The sequence below is a fragment of the Macaca thibetana genome, chromosome 20 (assembly GCF_024542745.1).
Source record: "Macaca thibetana thibetana isolate TM-01 chromosome 20, ASM2454274v1, whole genome shotgun sequence".
Lineage (NCBI taxonomy): Eukaryota > Metazoa > Chordata > Mammalia > Primates > Cercopithecidae > Macaca > Macaca thibetana.
Genome location: NC_065597.1, coordinates 16,101,354 through 16,126,175, shown reverse-complemented (window position 1 = coordinate 16,126,175; position 24,822 = coordinate 16,101,354). Strand labels below are relative to the sequence as shown.

The 24,822-nt window shown below is 47.8% G+C and overlaps 1 protein-coding gene across 1 annotated transcript in view; it reads left to right on the top strand.

Annotated features, from left to right (window-relative positions):
- CALB2 (calbindin 2) overlaps positions 1 to 24,575 on the top strand; it is a 32,531-nt gene extending 7,956 nt beyond the window's left edge. The window contains exons 2-11 of the mRNA XM_050772787.1: positions 5,574 to 5,650; positions 8,170 to 8,259; positions 11,114 to 11,194; positions 16,396 to 16,452; positions 17,077 to 17,154; positions 17,677 to 17,732; positions 18,048 to 18,087; positions 19,105 to 19,158; positions 19,902 to 19,973; positions 23,886 to 24,575. Coding sequence (XP_050628744.1) covers positions 5,574 to 5,650; positions 8,170 to 8,259; positions 11,114 to 11,194; positions 16,396 to 16,452; positions 17,077 to 17,154; positions 17,677 to 17,732; positions 18,048 to 18,087; positions 19,105 to 19,158; positions 19,902 to 19,973; positions 23,886 to 24,002 — 722 coding nt within the window. The 3' untranslated portion in view covers positions 24,003 to 24,575. The remainder of the gene's footprint in view (positions 1 to 5,573; positions 5,651 to 8,169; positions 8,260 to 11,113; positions 11,195 to 16,395; positions 16,453 to 17,076; positions 17,155 to 17,676; positions 17,733 to 18,047; positions 18,088 to 19,104; positions 19,159 to 19,901; positions 19,974 to 23,885) is intronic.
- Positions 24,576 to 24,822: the final 247 nt, after the last annotated feature.

The following is a 24,822-nucleotide window of genomic DNA, read 5'->3' as shown; positions in this document are numbered from 1 at the left end:
TGGTGGGATTACAGACGTAAGCCACCATACCTGGCTTGAGAACCAGTATTCTAAGGAAAGCAGTGGTGCTGGAACTCTTCAGGTTAACGGGTTTTCATCTATAAACTGATTTAGAGGAACTTAAGAGGAGAGAGTATAAATGGAAGGCAATATTTGTTCCTTCCATTTATGTGAGATTTTACATTTTCCAGAGTGCTTCCACAACATTACCTTGTACAGCTCTCACCATAACTCTGTAAAGTAGAGAGGGCATAAATAGTTACGTCCATTTTAGAGATAAAGAAACTGAGGCTCGGAGAGATTGACTTGCCCAACATCACATGGACAGTCATAGAGCAGGTGGTAGAATTATTAATATTATACCACTTACTCAGGTACCTCTTACCTGTTCAACTCCTAGGAAATCTGAACGTACAAGGCTCATGGAGAACAAGGCCTCCCTGAGGTCTCTTTTCACTGAGGGGTGAAGCCTCCTCCAGGCATGGCTTCCCAAGTGTCTGTAGCCAGATGAAAGGTAAAGAAGTATTGTCTCACTTTAAATTGGGGGAAACCAAGGCACGGTGGTGATGAAGAATGGTAGCAAGAGTAGAGTAAGGAAGGAGGCAGGGTCCCTTGGTCTCACCTCAGTTCTGCTCCCTCGTGTTCACAGGACATGGTTTGACAACAGGTTAGAAGTGACGGTTGCCACGGTAACCACATCTTTATCGCTGCCCATCCGCATGAGCCTTGCTTGGTGACCAGTCACCCCACAGGCTGCAAGAGGGTCATAGAAACAGCAGACCATTCATCCAGTGCCGACGTCCTCCTAGAAGGGTGTCCACCAGCCTCTCCTCTACCCGAGCCTCCAGTGATAAGGGCCTCCTGGCGATGGATGGCGAGTTGCTTTGAGGGAAGCCAGAGCAGCGAAGGCCATTTTCCATCCACAGTGGAGGGCTGGGTGTGGAGTGTCCCTTCTGGGCCCTGCAGTGCCGCCTGCCAGTCTCTCCTCTGCTCCTCACTGTCTGCCATCAGCTGCCTGTCTGCCTCCCTCTCCCAGGCTGACCCCTGGTGCTCATGGGGAATGGGCCCACATCTAAACCTTGGTGATAGCTCCCTGAGCACCAGGCACGAGGTGGAACTGTGGCTCAGTTCAAAAACATCAAGGCTCATAGCATTGAACCACATTTCTGTCCTTTCGTTGAGGTGCCCAGAGGGAGGTGGTGGAATTCCTAGTATGGGGAGGGGGGTTCCTCCTGCCCCGGAAACCTCCTGCTGCCTGTGCTGCTCAAGCTGAATTCAGGGAAGTGGCTTCTCTCCACAGGGCTGCCCTTCTAGCTACTAGCTACTGGACCTCTTTCCCTGCCTCCAGTTTTCCTCCTTCCTTTCTCTACCCCCTTCCCGGAGGCTGAGGTTTCTTGGGAGGTCTCCCCTGCTCGTCCTTTCCAAGAAGCCCTGGAAGTCGCTATCTACTGTGTGACACCATCATTCCTTCATTGCTCTCGACACTGGAAACACCATGTTTAAATTCATATCCTTGCTTATTGTCTGTCCCCTGCCCCACCCACACCCCATTAGAGCATAAGCCCCCCCATGGCAGGACCTAGCTAGCCTTTGCACCTCCAGTGCCTACACAGTGCAGATGCTCAACAAAGCTTCCTCCAATGGGCCAGGCACGGTGGCTCACGCCTGTAATCCCAGCACTTTGGGAGGCCAAGACAGGTGGATCGCTTGAGCTCAGTAGTTAAAGACCAGCCTGGGCAACATGGCAAAACCCTGTCTCTACCAAAAACAAACAAACAAACAAACAAAATTAGTCAGGCATGTGCCTGTTGTCCCAGCTACCTGGGAGGCTGAGGTGGGAGCATGGCTTGAACGCAGGACATTCAGGCTGCAGTGAGCCATGATCCAGCCACTTCACTCCAACCTGAGTGACAGAGCAGACCCTGTCTAAAAAAACAAAACAAAAAAATTCCTCAAATGAATGAATCAGTGAATTAAGCCAGGATCAGGAATGAGGACACTTCCGTTCTGGTCCTCCCTGGCTGTGTGGTCCGGAGCAAGTTGCTTGCCTTCTCTGTCGTGTGCCTCAGTGTCTTCTGTCCGCAGAAAAGGATTCTACTCTGCCATGCCCGTGTGTCTGGAAACACTGTGTGTGGGTTCATTTCCCCCACAGCAACCCACGCACACCTTACCCATAGTGAGGGCTCAGATTATCTGCTGGAGCAAAGCAAGAGGGCAAAATCGCTTCGAAAAGTTACAGACATTCCATTGACCTTCAGAACTTTCCTGCTGGGCGAGGCACTGGCTGATTGTCTGAGTTTCTTGAGGTTGTTAAACCTCCTTCAAACCTTTCTAGAAAAAAAGATGGAGTAAAAATAAATACTTACTCTTTCTAGGTCCCAGAAAAACTCCAAGGAAAAGGTGGCCCCTAGAGATCTGTACTTTTTTTCTTTGGGTTCAGAGCGTTCAGTGGAGCGGGGCTCGGTGCTAGCCTTGCCTGCTCTAGCCTCCCTCTGCGCCCCTAAATCTTTCCAACCTAAAGAAAGCAGCCCAGGGTCAAGGTGTTTGCAGCATGGGCGGGAGGCACAAACAGCGGCCATAATGGCAATGTCTGCCCGCACGTTTGAGGCTTGCTGCAGGCCAGCGCGGCAAGTGTATTATTATCCTCTTTCATCTTCACGGCAGCCGCATGAGGAGGGTGCTATCGTTGTCCCCGTTTCATAGGAGAAGAAATTGAGGTTCACAGAGGTGGTGTCCTCTGATCTGGGTACGACAGAGGGAGGAGAAGAACCAGGTGTCGGTGCCTCAGCAAGAAAGGCCAGTCACTCTGCCGACCCCCTAAATGGTAGGTGAGGGGGCCAGAGAAGAAACGGCAGAACATCGAGGACCTGGTGCAAAACAGGGCTCCACAGAGGAATGAGGGACCCTGTTCAGAGCTAAGTGGAGGCAGCTCTTGGAAACATACCATGCTGCTCTGTGGGCTTCCCCAACCCAGTTCCTTTTAGCCACCTCCTGACACACTTAGGAAACAGACACATACTCGCTCCTGTGTCTGCCCAGCCGTGGCTCCTGTGGCCTCTGCTTCGCTGAACCGTGCCACACATTCATGGTGCCAGCTCTGAGCCCCCACCTCCTGCCCTAGCCTCGGGCTTCTGGAAGCTGCAGATGCACCCAGGGCTGAGCTCAGCTTTCCACCTCCCCGTCTGACTCTACAAAGCCTCCAAGGAGAAGAATGTGACTTTGCCTTCTCAGTCGAGAAGAAATTGCACCTCAGCGATATGAGAACAGCCAGATCGCTGCAGGGAGTGACCAGGAAGAGAAAAATCCCTCATTCTTCCAACTCAGAGTATCATCAACTAGATGAATGTCTTTTTGCCTAGAAAGCCCATCTCCCTCTCCCTCACTCCCCTGCTTTAGCCGGCCTCACAGGAACCACGCTCTTCTGAAATTCCAGTTCTCCTAAGAAGCTTTACAAACATCCTAGAAGGAAGATAACCACCCCATTCTAGGATAAAAGGGAACTCAAGTCTCACTCTGCAAGCCCATTACAATCACGTCTTTTCCCTGCAGACAAAAATACATAATTTACCTCATGTGATTCTTGCCATACAATATTTATTGTGGCATATTCTTCAGTAGAGAGTGCCTCTAAGTTTATTCAGAATTTAAATTCTCAGGGGACCCTAGGAGGAGAGGCTGGGAAAAGCCTCCCCTCGCAACCCCTCACAGTGGCCAGGGTAAATGCTCCTTTATTTTCTCTGTTGCGTTTGTAATTCCATTTGCCCTTGGTGAAAGCTACCACCTCCCTTCCCATTAGAGTTGAATCTGCTCTACGGGAATCTTCCTCAATGGCTTTAGATCAAATTTGGAACTTGACTTTAGGTCAGTGGTTTTCAAACTTTGCTACACAGGAAATCACCTGGGAGTGTTAAAAAAAAAAAAAGAAATCATGGTGCTTAGTTCACACCCCAAACAAACTGCATCAGAAAGTCTAGAGGTGGGGGCCAGATATCCATATTTTTTAAAGATCCCTGGATGCCAGGTACCTGTAGTCCCAGCTACTTGGGAGGCTGAGGCAGGATCACTGGAGCCCAGGAGTTTGGGGCTGTGGTGTGCTATGATCACACTTATGAATAGCACTGAACTCTAGCCTGGCAACACAGCAAGACCCTGTCTCAAAAAAAAAGGAAAAAATCCCCAGGAGATTATTTGCCGCAGCAACGTCTAGGAGGCATTGCCTGAGCCCTGCCTGATTTCCCACCCACAAATACCTCCTTCCCAAGCACAGCACTGACCAGTGACCTTGACTATGCATTCAGCTCAGTCCTGGTCTCTAGACCACCCAGGCTGAAGGCGTGAGAATCTAAAGGACCTCCCACTACTTATGTGATCTCGCAAGTCAGGCTGTGACCTCGAGACCTGGTTCTGATCACTGCACTCTTCCCACAGATTCATTCCCACGTTAGACACGGGTTCTAGTAATGGAACTCAGTAACAACATTTATGCTGCACTCATAATGACTAGAGGATGGGCTTTCCATACAAAATCCTGTTTAATTATAATAACCCACTTTGCAGATGAGATGAGTTCAATAACAGTCTCAAAGTCACACTGTTGTTAAGTACAGCAGAACTAGCCTTTAAATCTGCATCCACAGACCTCAGAGCCTCCTCTCTTCATTACCATGTGGGATGCCTCTCCTATCCTTGATCCCTGTGACCAAGTGTCAGGTGGGGTGGGGGGTGGGAGGTGATATCCCATAGGACAGATGCCCTGTGGTTCTCTTTTTTCTGGGCCCTTCTGTTTTTGTTTGCTAGGACTGTCATAGCAAGGCACCACAAACTGGGTGACTTAACACAACAGAAATGTATTCTCTCGCATTTCCAGAGGCTAGAAGTGTGAAATCAAGGCGTCGACAGGCTCTGCTAGAACTCTGAGGGCAAATCTGCTCCCTGCCTCCCTCCTGGCTTCTAGTAGTTGCTGGCAGCCCACAGCGTTCCTTGGCTTGAACCCACATCACACTGGCCTCTGCCTCCATCTTCACGTGGTCTTCCGGGGTCTCTGTGTCTCCACAAGGCCTTCCTATAAGGACACCAACCACTGGATTTAGGGCCCATCCCAATCTAGTATGACTCATCTTAACTAATGACATCTGCAATGACCCTATTTCCAAATAAGGTCCCATTCTGGGGGAGCACTCCAACCCACTACACCTTCTGAACCCCAGGGACCCCGTTCTGGTTCTGACCAGAGCCCACCACTTGCTGACGACCTGTCACACCTCCGCCACCTAGTGCTTGCTCAGACTTTAGGGACAGATACAGAAGCTGCCAGCTTCTGCTCTCCTCTGTCCTCTCGGACACTGTGCTAGTTCCTCCCAGTATTTTCTAGCTGCTAAGTGTATGTTGTTCATCTTGGATCTCTAGGTGCAAATGTCCTGGGGGCTGGACCCACACCCCTAGCTCCACTGGCCTAGATACCTGCCTGTGGGCCAGCTGGGAGAAGACATTCTCTACGAAGCCCCTGGCATGCCCACCCCATGCTCCCCTTACTATTTAGCGCTGAGATTGATTTTTTCTCTCTCTCTTTCCAGGAAATGGGTATATTGAAGGTAAAGAGCTAGAAAACTTCTTCCAAGAGCTGGAGAAGGCAAGAAAAGGCTCTGGCATGGTAAGCCCAGCCCTGTCTCCCATTGTTTGGGATTTTCCTGACCTATGCCTTTGAGCACGCTCTGTCCCAGTTATGTATGCCATAAACAGGCCTCATATCGCTGGTCTTGACACAGCATTTTATTTGTAAGGATAAAAAAATAGGCTATCACCTAAGAGTACCCTATCTCAATATCCTTGGGTGTCTGGAATTGGGGGCTATTCATGAATGGACACCAGGGGTTGATGAACCCTCCTGCAAAGCTGCAAAGCTTTATGTCTGTGTATGCATATATTAATATATATGAGGTTATTTTTTTCCCTAGGGACAGAGTCCATAGCTGCTCTAAGGTGCTTAGGGGTCACGATTCCAGATTGGATGCCTAGGAGGTTTCAAGTGCCCTGATTCTAGACCGGAGTTTCTCAACCTTGGCACTGTTGGCATTTGAGGCTGAATAATTTGTTGTGGTAGCTGCCCTGTGCATTGTAGGAGTTTAGTAGCATCCCTGGATCTACCTGTGAGATGCCACTATCATCCTCCTTCAAGCTGTGACAATCAAAAATGTCTCCAAACATTGCCACATGTCCCCTTGGTGGGAGATTGGGGACAGATTCGTCCTCAGAAGAGAACCACTGTTCCACAGCAACATAGGCTAGAATCCCCAGCAAGGAACTAGAGGAAAATTAAGGATTGCTCTCAGCCAGTATCTGAACCACACGGCACTGGCTGGCCTCATTCGTGGTGGTGTCACAACCTTCTAAGCTGCCCAAAGTGACTCCAGATCACATCTCAGCCCCTTAGTGACAGGAATGTTCCTTTCCCTGGTGCCAACATGGCACGACTGAGTTTGCTAAAGGCTTTTGGGGGAGGTATGTGAAATATTGCAAAGCTCAGGTGATCGGAACTAGTCTGCTGTGATTCCCGTGTCTGGTTCTGGAGTACATGGAGTCAGCCCCACACCCTCCCATCAACTCCCTCGGGTCCTCTGGAGGTATCTCTGCTGTCCCCTGCTGCGTGTCTGTGGGCCAATCCACTGTTTATTTGCAGCTCTTCAGGGAGCAGTTTGGGAGATGAGTCACAAATCTGCCAGTGAGCTCCTGGTTCAAAGCTCGGCAGAATGCCCCAATGAGAAGGAGGTCAAAGTGACGGGCTTAAAGCGTTGGAGGCAATTCATGGGTTTGTTTATCAACAGTTCTCCCGTCAACTCCTAGGATAATGAAGCCTGGATCACGGAAAGCATGGGCTTCAGAACTGACTCTGGGATCATGGGCTAGTTGGAGAAATGTGTTTTTATGAAGTGCTTTGCATCTAAAATCCTTCTCTTAGTCATTCCCTTCCTCAGATGTCATCGGGGTAATTTTCAAGTCTGTCAACAATCCCAACTGATGTCATCCAGGACTGGTTCTCAGAACAGCTGTTATATGGTAGAAAGAATATGGGCCTTGGAAGCAAAAGCCATGAGTTCAAATTCTGGCTATACTCCCTGGGTGTCCTCTAGAGAAGTCATCTCGACCTCCATTAGTGTGTCAAATGGAAGGGCTACGAACTTCACAGGAGCTACTGTAAACTCAAAAAAGATGGCCACATTTGTGACAAGTGCCTGGGATCAGACTATGTACTTTTGTAAATATAAATAAATATTGATAAACGAATAAATATTGACAAATTGATACTAATTCCAAAAGTAAAAAGCAATCAGAGGGATTCAGGAGACTCTCATAAGTGATAGGATTTCCCTTGGCCCAATCCTGGGGAGCACACAATTCATGTGGATGTCATCAGCTGAGTGACGCAGGAGCATCAGCCATGCCAGATGGGCTCATCATCGATTAGGGAGAAGGAAGAGCTCCTTAATGCAAATAATTAATCAGCACTATCTCAAATCAGGGGAAGGTTCGAGAGCTTCAAGTCTATATTTAAGATAGGCAGCTGTGGGCCTGAAGGAATGTTTTAAGTTCTTTGCTTTCTAGTAGTCAGAATAATTGGGTGGACTATTTAAATTACCCTTCGGCTACAGGATGACCTCCTCCTCATGTTCCTCCTGACATGAAAATCAGGAGTGAAAATAGTGTGGAATTGCCAGTTAGTCTTTAAAGAAGAAAATGAGCAATCCACCTTGCTATAATGAAGTGCTAACCTATTATGGGGCACTGGATGAAATTCAGTTTGATTACAAGCTGCTTCAGTAAAGTGTTGAGGCCTTAGTTCTCACATCTGAGTGATGGGAACAAGTCCAAACCCTTCCTATAGAGTTGTAGCTTAATTCATCTCAAAGGCAGCAGGGCATGTTTGATTACGTGGTAGGGAGCATGGCCACGTGTCCTTTGAAATTTGTATGACTGAGCCTTGAAGAAGAGATGACTTGATTTGGAGGGGACCTGGAAAGGAAAACAACACAGCTGGGATCAATCAGAGCATCAGCAGAACCTGGTGCTGCACCCACTTATCCAGGATGGAAATGATTTCCAAGCCTGCTGCTCTGAGATCATGGTTCACATGAGCTACAGCAGCAAAAATCAGCCCCCTTTGTCTTTCCACAGATGTCAAAAAGTGACAACTTTGGAGAAAAGATGAAGGAGTTCATGCAGAAGTATGATAAAAACTCGGATGGGAAAATCGAGATGGCAGAGGTGAGCCCTGCCTCGCTGGTTAAGAGCTGTGTGGGAGGGGGCCTGGGCCCCTGTGCCTCTCCCAGGCATGAGCATCCTGCTGAGAATTGGAGTGAGGTGGGGGCCTCAAAGCTCCGGCACCCCCAGCACTTGGGCTGACCAAAGAGAATAGCAGGGGCTTTTCTTGTGTGTCACCCAAGGAAGGAGGAAGTGACAAACAATGACCAAAAACAGGGGTGAAGACCTTAAATGCCCACAGGGGCCAACAGGTATTGTAACCAAGTGGCAAGCCTAGCTGAAGACGCTAGGGAGGCTGAAGACAGGTGAACAAGAGACTCCATGCCCCACCTAAAGATATCCAAAGGATAATTTTTAAAAGTTACATACATATTCATACACATATAATCTATACATTTATAATTCACATCAGTAATTTACATATATAAACATATTATTTGCATATAACAATTTACATGTATCCATATATACATATATACATTCATATATGCACACATGTATACACATACACACATACATTCACACATACTCATATACAGGTGCATGTTAAACACCTCTGATAATCAGTGACCACGGTCAAGGGCTCAAGAGTGCTGGCTGGACTCTGTGGGCCATGTCTATAATCCCAGCACTTTGGGAGACCGAGGCGGAGGACCCTTGAGGCCAGGAGTTTGAGACCAGCCTGGGCAGTATAACAAGACCCCGTCTTTACAAACCATATAAATAAATAAATAAATAAATAAATAAATAAATAAATAAATAATGATGATGGTGGTACAGGCATTAGGGCAGAGCTCCACCCAGGGTATATTGTTGGGATGCTACCTTAGGTTGGGTGCCTGAGACAGAGATTTGAGTGGAAGTGGCTTACTGAGGCAGAACTCTCTAGAGAAGGGCAGCAGCAAAGGGCAGGGGATGGTGCTGTGCAAGGATGTGACCTCAACTGGAGCCTTGCCTTGGCTAGGCTTACAGGGACTCCAAAGTGTGGACTGTGCCACAGAATGGGTCCCACCTTGAGGCAAGGGGGCTGATCTGTTGTACCCCTGTGTCAATCAGTCATTTGGATGCAGGCTGCCCCTCTTTGGGCAAGGAGGAGACCTGTGGAACTTCCCCAGCAGGGCAGCTCTGGTCTGACTGAGGGCAGTTCTCGCGTAGGGGCAGGGGTGAGCTGTTAGCAGTCTGACTTCATAGCAGCTGAGGGGTGGCCACCAGCCTAGTTACAGAGGAGCAGGGAGAGGCACCAAGAGTGGCCACTGTAGATGCCCATGCTGATATAAGAGGGCTTAAACCAAGGGTTGGCAGACTTTTTCTCTAAAAATACAGATTAAGGTAAGTGTGTTAGGGTTTGTGGGCCATCCAGTCTCTGCCACAGCTCTTCAGCTCTGCCACTATAGCACAAAAGCAGCCACGGGTGTTATGTCAATGAGTGGGTGTGGCCACGTCTTACAAAACTTTACAAACAACTTCTGGGCCATACTTGGCCTGAGGGCCATAGCTTACTATGAGAGGCTTCTAAAAGAAAGGCCAGGGGTGGGGTTGGTTCCAGGTGGAAGCCAGGGCTCCTGCTCTGCTCCCTGCAGTTCTCTTGGTTCTGTTCTCTGCCCTCAAAATACCTTCATCCTCAGGTTGTTAACAAGATGGCCACCGTAGCACAGCCATAGGCATCACATCCACATACACCCACATACATCCACATACACCCACATACATCCACATTCAACCACATGCATCCACATCCAACCACATACAACCACATCCATATACACCCACATACATCCACATGCACCCACATACATCCACATACAATCATATACACCTGCATACATCCACATGCAACCACATACACCCACATACATCCACATTCAACCACATACAACCACATACACCCACATGCATCCACATTCAACCACATGCATCCACATACAATCACACACACCCACATACATCCACATGTACCCACATACAACCACATATATCCACATGCACCCACATGTACCCACATACAACCACATGCACCCACGTACAACCACATCCAACTACTTACATCCACATACATCCATATGCAACCACTGTCCAGCTGCAGAAAGGGCCCTTCTTAAGTGCAAGGAAATGTTCCCAGAAGTACCCACAGCAGCCCTTCCCCGACATTTCATTGGTCAAAACTGGGGCACGTGCCTACTTGTAAGCCAATCACTGGCAAGAATGGGGGCTCACACTTCACCAATGTAGACTCATCAGGATTGGCCTATGACACAAGCATTCCAGGAGCAAAGAAGCAGGCAAGGCCGGTTGGGTGGGCAGCCAGCAGTGCTTACTGCAAGAGGGTACCTGCATTTTTAAAAAATCAAATTGTTGTAGTATCAATTTATATACAATAACTGCATCAATTTGAAGTGTAAAATTCCTTGAGTTTAGATTTTAGGCCATGAAATCGCCACCCCAATGAAGATATAGCCTTTCTATTACCACCCCCAAAATGTTCCTCTAGCCTGGTGCAGGCCCTCTTACCCCAGGCAACCACCCATCTACTTAGATTAGTTCTCATTTTTCAAAATTGTACATACATGGAATCATCTATTAAGTATTCGTTTGAGTCTGGGTGCTTGCACTTTAAAGTAGCACCACTTTTTCCCCCTCCAATTGCTCATCCCCTAAGGTTGGGGTGACTCAAAGCACCTCTCTGAACATCCTTCTTTCCCTTTGAAGGACTGCCAGCACCCGTTCTCAGAGAAGGAAGCAAAATGCAATTCCCACACTGCCTCGCCACTGGTCCTTTCCATCCTTCTTAGGGGAAAGTCTGCTCTGCTCGCTGGCAAGTCCCTCCGTAATGTTAGTGTCACTCTCTGTATCTTCACAGCTGGCGCAGATCCTGCCAACTGAAGAGAACTTCCTTCTGTGCTTCAGGCAGCACGTGGGCTCCAGTGCCGAGTTTATGGAGGTGAGGCCAAGGCATCATCTTCTTTCTAAGCATTGGGACCTGCCTTCCTCCTGTGTTCAGAGCCAGGCCCACCCTCCTGCCTGGTAATGGTCCCTGGGAGATGCTAAACCCCTTAGAACTCTGCTACTCAAAATATGGTCTGTGGACCAGCAGCATCAGTATCACCTGGGTGCCTGTTAGAAAAGGAGAAAGGGGCCAGGAATGGTGGCTCACGCCTGTAATCCCAGCACTTTGGGAGGCTGAGGCAGGCGGATCACCTGAGGTCAGGAGTTTGAGACCAGCCTGGCCAACATAGCAAAACCCCATCTCTACCAAAATACAAAAACGTTAGCCTGGCGTGGTGGCAGGCACCTGTAATTCCAGCTATTCAGGAGGCTGAGGCAGGAGAATCACTTGAACTTGGGAGGCAGTGGTTGCAGTGAGCTGAGATTGCACAACTGCACTGTCAGCCTGGGTGACAGAGAGAGACTCCATCTCAAAAAAAGAAAGAAAGGGAGAAAGGCCTGTAATCCCTACTCAAGGAGGCTAAGGCAGGAGGATCTTTTGAGGCCAGGGGTTCAAGACCAGCCTGGGCAACATAGTGAGACCTTGTCTCTACAAAAATAAAAAGCTACCATAGTGAACAGGATTAAAAAAAAAAAAAAGATAAAAAACTTAGTGGGATATGGTGGTGCACACCTGTAGTCCCAGCTTCTCAGGAAGGCTAAGGCAGGAAGAGCAGGAGTTCAAGGCTGAAGATCACACCACTGCCCTCCAGGCTGGGCCACAGAGCAAGACCCTATCTCAAAGAAAAAACAAAAAAATAAAAGGCAGACAGACTCCCTGACTCAGTGAATCAGAAGCTCCATTTTAACAAGATTCCCAGATGATGCGTGTGCACATTAAAATGTAGGGAGTAAGATGAGAAGTAAGCTTGGGTCAAGTACGCTTGAGAAATACTGTGTACATGCATCTCTCGTTTGGGGATTTGTTGTGGTCATTTGCATATTACAGGCTCTAAGAAATCAAGCAATAAAGAAAACTGTGCCACTCAGTTTGGCTCCAGGATCTCATGCCACTCAATAATAATGTGTCTCTCCAAGTCAGAGTTCCAAGAAGCAGGCTTGGGAAAGAGGGACTTATGTACAATTCTATAGCTAGAAAAATCCAGTGAGGATTCCAGTTTCTGGTATCGTTCATGTTTCATCTTTGACTATGATAAGGTTTCGGTTTTTCTTTTTAAAATTAGCATTCCTGGCTGGGCACTGTGCCCCATGCCTGTCATCCCAGTACTTCAGGAGGCCAAGGCAGGTGAATAACTTGAGGTCAGGAGTTTGTGTCCAGCCTGGGCAACTTGGAAAAACCCCATCTTTACAACAAATACAAAAATTAGCTGGGCATGGTGGTGCACGCCTGTAATCCCAGCTACTCAGGAGGCTGAGACAGGAGAATCACTTGAACCAGGCAGGCAGAGGTTGCAGTGAGCCGAGATCGTGCCACTGCACTCCAGCCTGGGTGACAAAGACTCTGTCTCATAAATAAATAAATAAATAAATAAATAAATAAATGAAATTAGCATTCCCCTCTTGGCAATATAATTTCCTTAAGATCTTCATGTAAAATATGATGTTCAAACTCATTTATCTTGAGTAATATTCACCTGATAAATGGAACCATATGAAATTGCTGATATTTAACGATTTTTTTACTTACAAAATGTGGACATTCTATGTGGTTCAACCAAATATATTACTAATCCTGATGTCCAGCAAACTGCCAATTATTTCTTGCTCTCTTTCTGGTACTTTGCACTCTAACTCTTCAGTATGTGCATCCCTCAGAGTGAGATTCAACCCATACTCACCTCACGAACTGCCTGCTCTGATAAATAATGACTGGCCTTCAACGTGACTCTCTTTGCTATTCATCGGGGTTAAATCCATTTCCAGCCACCGGTAATCCCCTCTCCATGATCCACTGCCTGTAACAACTGGAAAGCTGGCCCAGAAACTTGCTTGCAGCAAGCTCCCCTCCTGGGCAGGCAGACAGTGAGAAAGAACCAGTTCTCAGGGTGGAAGAGTCATTTTTTAAGTGACAGCTTGCCTGAGCATCAGAGATGGATTTAATTTTATGGTGCTTTAAAAGATTTTTCTCCAGTTTTTTCAAGATGGCAAGATTCTACAAGCTGATAATTGACATTCTGGCTTCTGTTCTCAGTCCTTTGCTAGCCTGCCTGGGAGAAAAAAAGTTCTGTGCATCCTTATAACTTGTCAGGGTGTTGCTTTTGTATCAAGTTTTCCAACTATAGAAAAGGGAGCATCATGCCTGACTCCTTTCCTGATAGAGAGACAGCCAAAAACTGGCCTCTATTCCACCTCTGGTCTGGAAACAGGGATGGGGCAGCTTGTAGGGGGGCAGGGACGCTCACAGAGGAGCTAAAAGCATTTCTCCGGACCCTTTTCTCTTTCTCTTTCTCAAAATCATTAGTGGCTTCTCTCTGTGCAGCTGACAGGATTTCTTTTTTTTTTTTTTTTTTTTTCTTTCTTTCTTTCTTTCTTTCTTTCTTTCTTTCTTTCTTTCTTTCTTTCTTTCTTTCTTTCTCTTTCTTTCTTTCTTTCTCTTTCTTTCTTTTCTTTTTTTGAGACGGAGTTTCGCTCTTGTTGCACAGGCTGGAGTGCAACGGTGTAATCTCGGCTCACCGCAACTTCCACCTCCTGGGTTCACGTGATTCTCCTGCCTCAGCCTCCAGAGTAGCTGGGATTACAGGCATGCACCACCATACCCGGCTAATTTTGTATTTTTAGTAGAGACGGGGTTTCTCCATGCTGGTCAGGCTGGTCTCAAACTCCCGACCTCAGGTGATCTGCCAATCTCGGTCTCCCAAAGTGCTGGGATTACAGGCGTGAGCCACCGCGCCCAGCCTCAGGATTTCATATTCTTACATGCATTTGTCCTTCTAAGCCCCAGCATAACTGCAGAGGAGACATGCCTGCCAAGGTTTCTGGGACCCCACCCTCCCACAGTACCATCCCACTGTCCCCTCCTGGGGTCTGTTCCATTTGTTCCATTTTTACCAGCCGGAAGCCTGAAATGGTCCCTCGGTAGCCCTGAAAGGCTTGTGCTCTCAGGTAGCTCCCATCCCAGCACTCAGCACAACTTCTAATTTTAGGGATGCCTCAGGATTTCTTTGAGATTTCACAAAGCCCAAGTCTCTTGAACTCTTTTCCTTGAATGAGAAGAGAAAGGACACACTGATGATGATGAGCAAAGTGCTGGATGGGGAGAGAAGGCAGGCGGGGGAGCCCAGAGCTGGCATCCTGTGGGGGTGCATGGTCGGGAGTGGACCCGCTGGCAAGATGGCTTGGAAAAGCAGCCACTGGTGCTTTGCTCTGTGCAGGGACTGGGCTTCCTTCAGGTTATTGCCCTTTTAGGCAACTTGGAGGGGGCGTCTTCCTCTTCTCAGTAAAGACTCAACTTAGACCAACTAAACTCTGATGCACCAAGTGCCTGAGGGTTGTTGGTGAAGTCATATTTGGAAATCCTCACATATCTTTTAGTACCTTTTCAAGGGCAGACTTTCTGGCCATGGGAAGGAGTATTTCAAAGAGTCTGAGGCATTTTTCTGCAGGGAAAAGACACTCTCGTAATCAAATACCATCGACCTGAGTTGCATGTAGTACAAATCTACCCTTTTCTTGGGATATGCTCCTGTCTTGTAACAAAAAAAAAAAAAAAAAAAAAAAAATTCAGGACCAAAATTTCTGAGCCCTGTCACCATAAAAATTACACAACCTTGTTTGCTGATGTTTAAAAAGATACCTTTTCTGTAAAATATAACTAAACTCTAAATGTCCATAAACTCTAACACTCCTGACAATAAAAGGGGAACATGCGGTGGAGAAGTGGGGGAGGCGGGGGATAAGCTGTAGGAGAAGGATTAGTGGTTACTGACTCTCAGAAAATCAAGTGTTGCTGGTCTTCAGGTGTGCAGTTTGGAGCTGGGGGAGAAGGGAAGAAAAGTCAGGGGAACAAAACTTGAAAGAGAATCTAGGAGCCAGGCATGGTGGCTCATGCCTGTAATCTCAACACTATGGGAAGCTGAAGTAGGAGGATCACTTGAACTCAGGAGTCTGGAGATCAGTCTGGGCAACATAGTGAGACCCTATCTCTACAAAAACATAAAAAATTAGCTGGGTGTGGTGGTGCACGCCTGTAGTCCCAGGCACTTGGGAGGTTAAGCTGGGAGGATCACTTGAGTTTGGGAGGTAGAGGCTCCAGTAAGCTCTGGATGCCACTGCACCATAGCCTGGGTAACAGAGTGAGACCCTGTCTCAAAAAGGAAGAGGAAGAACAAGAAGAAGAAGAACAAGAAGAAGAAGGAGGAGGAGGAGGAGGAGGAGGAGAGGGGGAGGAGGAGAGGGGGAGAAAGAAAAAAGAAAGAAAGAAAGAAAAAGAAAAGAAAAGAAAGAAAGAAAGAAAGAGAAAGAAAAGAAAGAAAGAAAGAAAGAAAGAAAGAAAGAAAGAAAGAAAGAAAGAAAGAAAGAAAGAAAGAAAGAAAGAAAGAAAGAAAGAAAGAAAGAAAGAAAGAAAAAGAAAGAAAGAAAGGAAGGAAGGTGGGAAAGAGGGAAGGAAGAAAGAAAGAAAAAGGAAGGAAGGAAGGAAGGGAGGGAGGGAGGGAGGGAGGGAGGGAGGGGAAAAAATCTTAGTAATATGTGGCGCCAAACAGACCAAAGATTTAGGGGAACATGGTTCTCCAGGCATCTTTGCCACAGATGTGGGCAGTCCCCTCCCCTGCACCACTGCCCCTCCTGTGGCTCTCCCTCGTCTCCACCAGATGACTTGGTAAAAGGCAGGGATGTCACAGCAGTTGTATACAGGACCATTGAATGAGTTACTTATTGCTGTGTAATAAACTACCCCTAAAACTTAGCAGCCTGAAGCAACAAGCATTGATTACATCCCACTTTCTATGGTCAGGAATTTGGAAACAGCTTAGCCGCGTGGTTCTGGCTCAGACGCTCATGAGATCACCGTCAAGATACTTCCCCTCATTTCCTTCTCTGTGACCTTGAAGGGTCTGGGCTACATCATCTCCATGTCTCCGTCCCCTTCCGATATTCTTGAAGATCAAGACCCTGGCTGGCCCATTAAAGGGGAATGGAAGGCAGGCAGGTAGATTTTGATACGTCTTTGCAAGGAGTTTGACATTCCCATTGTTGCAGGCTTGGCGGAAGTACGACACAGACAGGAGTGGCTACATCGAAGCCAATGAGCTCAAGGTAGGATGGGCCTTGGGGAGGGTGGGAGGCCAGAGTGGCGGTGGGCTTAAGGTACCTGGGGAGGGAGGAGATGTTGGATGAGGGGCATGGGTTTGCGGGCTGCTTAGGAATACTCAGACCTGGCACTGAATTGTTGAACTTGTTCAGAGAAGTCGGGAAATCGGTTACATAGAGCCGCCAGGCTGTAGAGTTCAACCAAACCCAGCTCTTCTGCACCTCCGTGCTCGGAACAGGTGTCCTCCAGGCAATTCCAGAAGATTGGCCTCTGGCTCCTACGTCCACTGCCAAATTCCTCTGACTATCACCCAGTGATTCCCCAGGCACTGCTTAGCTCCATATACTGGGCTCCGAGGAGGCAGAGCCAATCTCTAGCGCCTATTCTGTGGGGCAGGGTTGCACCACCAGCTAGTAAAGCCTTTGAAGTCACTCCCCAAGAGTTAAGAATTATGAGGGCCCTGAGTCATAGAACTGGTAGACCTGAAAACACACACACACACACACACACACACACACACACACACACACACACACACATTGAGAGACTGTCTGAATGAGCAAGTAAGGAAATGAATGAGGGACTGAATGCATGAGTCAGGAGTACTAAAGAGACCTTTTGTGTTGCAGGGATTCCTGTCAGACCTGCTGAAGAAGGCAAACCGGCCGTACGACGAGCCCAAGCTCCAGGAATACACCCAAACCATAGTGAGTGGACAGAAGTGTCCCTCTCCCCCAGGGTGCAGGACTTGGGCCCCAAGCCACTGGGGCTCTGGTGTGCAGGGTCTCTGAAGATTCTTCAGGCCCAGGGGAAGTGATTCACAGTGGCAGCTGGCAAAATGGGATGCTAGTTCGTGGCTTCACATACCCTTTGAGGTCCTGGGTGTGAGCTGACTCATGGGCCAATGTGAGCGTCTGTCTCCATGGCAACCTCTGCAGCTCCAGGAGAGGATGATCTTGGAGAGAGTGGGCCTTTAGTGCCGGCCTGCTGTGCCCCAGCAGCCCCTGTCCCTGAGGAGGGGAAAGATGAGCAGTGAACGGGTCCCTGTGATCCCCCCATGGGACCCCCGTGACTGATTTAGGCCATGTTGGTCCTTGGCCCCCAGGGACCTCAGAGCAAGCATGAGCAGGTGCTACCTGTCCTCCTTGCTGTCCTCTCCAGTAGAAGGGGATGTCAGTTCAGAGAAATTCACAGCAAATAACCCAGGCACCTCTTTCTGTCCCCAACAGCTACGGATGTTTGACTTGAACGGGGATGGCAAATTGGGCCTCTCAGAGATGTCCCGGTAAGCACCTCACCCCCGGGGTGATACTGACTCCCACAGGTCATTCCTGTGCTACGATCCATCGCTGAGATCCATTGGTGGGAAAGTGACAGGTGCGGGTGTCAAGAAGCTCAAGACAAAGCGAGATAGAATTGTGACCGTCAACACCTCACCTTGTCTGTCTCCCTCATTTTTGACCTTCCCCCTGATTCCTTATTATGTATGAAGTGCTCAGAAATCATTTCTGTAACTGCAGGCACTGCCTCTGCCTTCCCCTCTCCCGCTTGCCCTTGCCTGTGCAGTCTCCTCACCTCTGCTCTAACATTTTCTCCCCAGACTCTTGCCTGTCCAGGAAAACTTCCTGCTTAAATTTCAGGTAAAACTTTGCTTTCCTTCCTTCCCCCTTCCCTCATCCCTCTGAGCCTGGCCCTGCACCCTCCTTCCCCCAATGCACCACACACTACACACTACACACACACCACACACACACAAAACACACCACACATACAACACACACAGATCACACACACAGACTACACACCACACACACACAAAACACACCACACACAACACACAACAGACCACACACACGCAGACCACACACACAACATACACATCACACACACACACCACACACATACATAGACACATCACACACACACCACACAGAGACCACACAGCACACACCACACCGACACAACACACATCACAGCACACACCACACACACCACACACATACACAGACACATCACACAGCACACAGAGACCACACACCACACACACACCACACACAGACTATATATGACACACACACAACACCCAGACCACACAACACATACACAACACACACAGACCACACAGCACACACATATACAGACACCTCACGCACACATCACACGGAGACCACACACCACACACACCACATACTACACACACAACACACACAGACCACTTACCACACATACCACATACACATCACACACACAACACACACGACCACACACCACACACACAGACCATGTACCACATACACACAACACACAGACCACACACCACACACACATACAAACATTACACACCACACACATACACAAACACCTCATGCACACACCACACAGAGACCACACACCACATACACACCACACACATTACAAACACACACACCACACAACACACACAACACACACACATCACACACACCACAGACACACACCACACAATTATAGACACCACACCACACATCACACACCACACATCACACATATACACAGACCACACGCACACCACAAACACTACACACACACCATACCACACACATGACACACACACCACACACATAAACACACACACCACTGCACTTCTGCTTCTGTCTTTAATACCCTGGTTCTTGCAGGGCATGAAGCTGACCTCAGAGGAGTTTAATGCGATCTTCACGTTTTATGACAAGGTAAGCTGGGAGTCGGCATGGGAGGGAAAATCATAAGACCATCAGCCCGGCCAGAAGGCTCAGCTGCATCCATGGGAAGAGACAGCCTTCCAGGGGCTGCCTGGGCCGTGTGGTTTCTTCCTGCCGCATCTTCTGCTGTATTAGAAGGCAAATGTCATTCTCCACTGGTGGCCTATGGAGCCCAAGGGGTTGGTTTCTGCAGAATGCAGCCAAGGATCGTTGGGAGAAGAGGACTGTCCTTAGAACTAGGGTGTTACCACGCTGTCAGGAGCCAAAGGGAAGAGACACTCAAAACTGCCCTGGTGCCAGATCACAATTCTGCCCAGGGCCAGGTCTTTCTCTGGGAAGTTGGAAGTTGGATGACCTCCATACCCACCCCTTCCTTGGCTGTCCCCTGCCCACATGACTCCAGTGGTCTTCTTCATAACCAAAGTATTGGAGGTAAACTTTAAATAGCCCCCGGACTCAGGGAGTTAACCACATGCTTCTTGAACCTCACTTATATTTTCAATGCAGATGAAAAGCACCACAATGAAAGGCTACCCAAAGCTTGCGCCCACTGCCACCTTCCTGCCATGACTGGTCAAGGCAGAAGGGACGCATTATTTTGTCGTTACACGATCTGAACACCCCATTTTGCACAGAGTAATGGAGAGGCTAGACTCTTAGACATCCCTGCAATGGGTCGGGACAGTAGGGGCTCAGGCTTTAGAACTCTGGGTTGACTCTGCTCCCATCCCCAGGACGGAAGCGGCTACATTGACGAGCATGAGCTGGATGCCCTTTTGAAGGATCTGTATGAGAAAAACAAAAAGGTGAGCAGCTGGGCCTGAGGCCTGGCCACTGTCCCCAGGGCGCGGGAGAGGCTTCTGCGGGAGAAGAGGGGAGAGGTGCCTGGTTCTGCTCTCTGCTCCCCTCTGATCTGCCACAGCAAGGCAATAGCCATTCTGTGGGTTTGCTTTAGGTTTTTTAATTTCTGGTTGGTTGATTAATTGATGTTTCTCTTTAAAATTTAATTGCAGCAAAAAGCACAGGACAGAAAGCTTACCATCTTCACATTTTTAGTGTACAGTCCAGTGGCATTGAACACATTCATAATATTGCACATGCATGGCCACCTTCTCATCCTGTAATGCCAAAACCTGTACCCATTAAAAAATAACTCTTCATTCCCCTGTCCCCCATCTCCTGCCAACCACTCTACTTTCTGCCTCTGTAAATTTGACTGCTCTAGGTACCTCATGTAAAGAAACTCGTATAATCTTTCTGTGCCTATTTCACTTTGCATAATGTCCTTGCAGGCTGATCCATGTTGTGGCATGTGTCAGAATTCCCTTCCTTTTTAAAGCTGAATAATGCTGCATCGTATAAATATACCACATTTTGTTTACCCATTCTCCTCTGTGGATGCTTGGGTTGCACCCATCTGCTGACGGTTGTGGGGGATGCTGCTGTGAGGCCATGACAGTGTTGATGTGTGAAAGTGTTAGCCTGATTGCCAACCAAAAAAACACTTTCCACCGAGAGAGAGATTTTGGAAGACAGGGGCCAGTGAGAGGGGAAGGGCTAGTCTGGATTGATGAACTGCAGAATCAGGAGCTGGGGGAGGGGTTAAAAGGAGCTACTGAAGAGTTTGTTCCTCTCAAAGAAAAGGCAAAGAAGTGAACTCCATTATTTTGCCTGATGTTGCCTCCTGGGAATACCCTGGGAGACCCTCCCAATGGGCTCAGTTTGGTCCCTGGGTGGAGGAGTCAGGTGGAACAGCAGCCAGGAGCCAAAACTTTGCACCTGTCTTCCTTCACCACCCGGAAAATGTCTTTCTCTGAGCAAATGGTTTTGCTGCTTTCTTTAATTAGATAATGAAAGCTCCACAATTCCTTGAGTTGTCTCACCACCTTGGCTGACAAGCAAGAGCTAAATTTAATGCTCAATTTCAGGAAAAAATTATCTGCAGCCTCTGAGTCTGTTTATTTCTCTTTCCAAGTGCTTTCTGATCTCTTTGTCTTAAATATCATCCTTCATTTGTTTCATCTTTTTTATTTAAATGTTACCTACAATTACTCTTGAAAAAGGCAGAAAATAAATGATAAGGAAGCAAATACTTCCCGGGAAGAAGGAAGCACTCACCAGGTGTTTGAACTCGGCAAACCTTTTTCTTGGCACTAAATTCTAGGAGAAAATTATGTGTGTGCCCTGATGTATCCAAGGAATGTTGGGCACCATAGTGGAAAATATCTTTACGTGTAATTGTATGAATGAGGCGTAGTTTGTCTTCATGAGACTCTGCCTTATACGTGAGGTGGATAAACCCTGAAGACATGCATTAAATCTCAGAGTGACCTGAATGTCCTGGTCATCAACTCACTAAGCTCTTCTTTGGTTCACACAAAGGACAGCTTGTGGTGCTGCACAGCTTGACTCCAGGTATGGAAACAAAAGATTCTGCTGTTGGGATTCAGAAGCCACTCTGAGGGTCAGAGAGCAACAATATTAACAAAGCTATTTACCTGAGAGCCTTCCACCTGTACCAAGTTTCAGATTTGGCGCCTGAGGATTGAGAGAGTGAATGAGTAGAAACGGACAGCTGCATGACTCTAAATCACAGCACCTGTGCTGGAAAGGAAGGGCCATTTTTTGTAAACCCACATAGATGCACGCATTCCATTTGGATGGTGCCTGCATGGAGTGTGATAAGCGTTTCTGAGCAGATTAATGTTTGAGGCACCTGGAGGGGACAAGCTGATGGGATTGAACTTCAGTAGTTCTTAGCATTCCTGAGGCCGTGGCAACTTGCTAGAGCCTTCCCCAGGTTTAAGTGAAACTTATAGGAAGTAAAGCAACCCCTCCTGCCATGCTGCTAAGTCTCTCGCTGTCACAGTTCACTGTGGTAGTTGTCCCAAGCTTGGGGTTGATAGATGAGGTCCCTTCCTTGGCTCCTGATTAAGTGGCAGATATCTCAGGTGCACACCAGTGTTACGTAACATTTCCAAGAACATCACAACTTAGGGAAAATGCCTCTCAAAGCTAGACATGCTTGCAAAGTGCCCTCGGGTTTTCAAACCAGAAATTAATGGCATAAAAAGAGAAGTCCTGGCACAATGGGAAAAAAAGACTGGCCTTCAAGCCCTGAGAAAGAGGTGACAGAATAGTGCACAGTGAATCATTAGACTTCAGGGCTCATGATTAGATTACAGATATTCATGAGCATGACTGTACCTCACTTTTCTTATTAGCAGGATGGAGATAATGACCCATCAGCCTAGAAGGGAAAAAAAATTAAGTATCTGCCAACATTTTCAGTACAAAAGAATAAAAGTAAGAAGAACTGGGTGTAGTGGCACCCACCTATAGTCCTAGCTGCTTGGGAGGCTGAGGCAAAAGGATCACTTGAGCCCAGGAAGTCAAGGATGTGGTGAGCTGTGATCACAGCATTGCATTCCAGCCTGGGTGACAACAGGAAGACCTTGTCTGAAAAAAAAAATTAAAAAAAAAAAAAGTAAATAAAAAGGGACGGAGTGGGGGAGGAGAAGAAGTAAAGAAGGAAAGAAAGAAAAGGTTGTTTACGTGATTTTCCAGTGTTGATGATGACCTTGCTATATTTCAGACCCATTGGTTATTTGTATCCGAAGCAATGATTGTAAAGCATGGATTTAACATCAGGTATATCAGGTGTTGGTATTTAATATGGGTCTCCATTTATATGAGACAATGGGCATATGTTCATGGTTCACCTGTCTCATTGGCCACTAAACACCACAAGAAGCCAGTGAACAAGAAGGAGGCTAGCAAGCTTTATTGTTGGAGAAGCTGGGATTTAGAATTTGTTGCTTAAATAGTGGCTGGGTGCAGTGGTTCACACCTGTAATCACAGCACTTTGGGAGGTGGAGGCGGGAGGATCTCCCGAGGTCAGGAGTTCGAAACTAGCCTGGCCAACATGGCGAAATCTCATCTCTACTAAAAAAAAAAAAAAAAAAAAAAAAAAAAAAAAAAAAAAAAAAAGAAAAGAAAAGAAAATGGAAACATTAGCTGGGCATGGTGGCAGGTGCCTGTAATCCCAGCTACTCGGGAGGCTGAGGCAGGAGAATCTCTTGAACCTGGGAGGCAGAGGTTGCAGTGAGCCAAGATCGCGTCACTTCGCTCCAGTCTGGGCTACAGAGGAAGACTCTGTCTCAAAAAAAAAAAAAAAAAAAAAAATTCCTTGCTTAAATAGATGAGACTTAGGAAAGAGTACTCCAGGAGGCTGGAAGGCAAGACCAGGGAGCTTTCCTGGCATTCTCTTCATCACCAGCAGGGAGCCAGATTGGCCTTGAGTTAACAAAGGCCCAATGAGGTCGAGGAATATATACAAGTTATATGTAGATCATGACTGTCACAATAACTACCTTTTATTTTTCAAGTGCTTGCTGATGTGGCTTATATTCATTCCCTCATATAATCATCGCAACACCTCAATGAGGCATGAACTTTTAGTGTACCCATTTTACAGGTGAGGCAGCTGAGTCTCAGGAAGGTTGACTACCTTCCCCAAAGCAGTGCAGCCAGTTAGTGAACGAGAGGCTTTAACCTCCGTCTGTCTGACTCCAAAATCTGTGCTTTGCATTCATCTAAGCCACTTATCCTGGGATGAGATGAGGGAAAGTTGCGGGCTTTTGTGAATGTGGATGTGGGCTCCTTGGGTCGGGGCCATCCCCTGAACCTGCTCTTACCCTCTCCCTGTATCTCCTAGGAAATGAATATTCAACAGCTCACCAACTACAGAAAGAGCGTCATGTCCTTGGCAGAGGCAGGGAAGCTCTACCGCAAGGACCTGGAGATTGTGCTCTGCAGCGAGCCCCCCATGTAAAGTGGGGATGGGGGCTGCTTCTCCACCTCCCCCAAACCCTGCTCCTGCTGCCCTGATGCCTCTACCCAGACCCAGAGACCATGAGCGCCCCACCCCCACCCCTGCAGCCTGCACACACCGGCCTGCAGAGCAGGAAAGGAGAGATGGAGGATGGGCTGCTGGGGGGCCATCCTGAGCCCCCTGCACCCACCCCTGCCCAGGCAGACTACTCTGCCTCAGTGGATCACACACACGGAAGGTGATGGGCATGGGTGGAGGATCCCTAATTCTCTTCGCTGTGATGCATGAGCTCCCTCGCTGTATGATTTAGGCTTCTATGTCCAACAGAGTGGACTCTTCCCTCTCGCTCCCCTCTGCCAGTCCCCCATGCCACCACCCACCCCAAACTTCCAGGTTCCATCCGCCACCTTGCTAATGGTGTAGCTGTCCTCTCAGAACGCCTGTGTGTGGAGGGCACCCGCCCTTTCCTTGCCTTTTTACTTGGCGTGCTCCTTTTCTCTTTGGGTTTCTTGTTTACCAAAGAAGAGTTTACAGACAATAAAATGGAAAGGTTCTGCTGTGGAAGCTTACCCAGTCCTGTCTCGTGGTCAGCTTCTCTCTGCAGCTAGCAGCTCTGCTTGACAAAGGGAGGGCCTATTCTCACATGGGTGGAGGAGGGTAATGGGACCCACCTAAGTGGGGCATAGGACCCTCAAGACTCTAGGGCTTTCACTCACCATTCATTGCCTGTCTCTTCACCAACCTGAGTCACTTCTTTGTTTCATGTTTGTTTCTGTATCTCTGAGATTATAACATAGCTTACAAGTTCATGGAAGTCTTA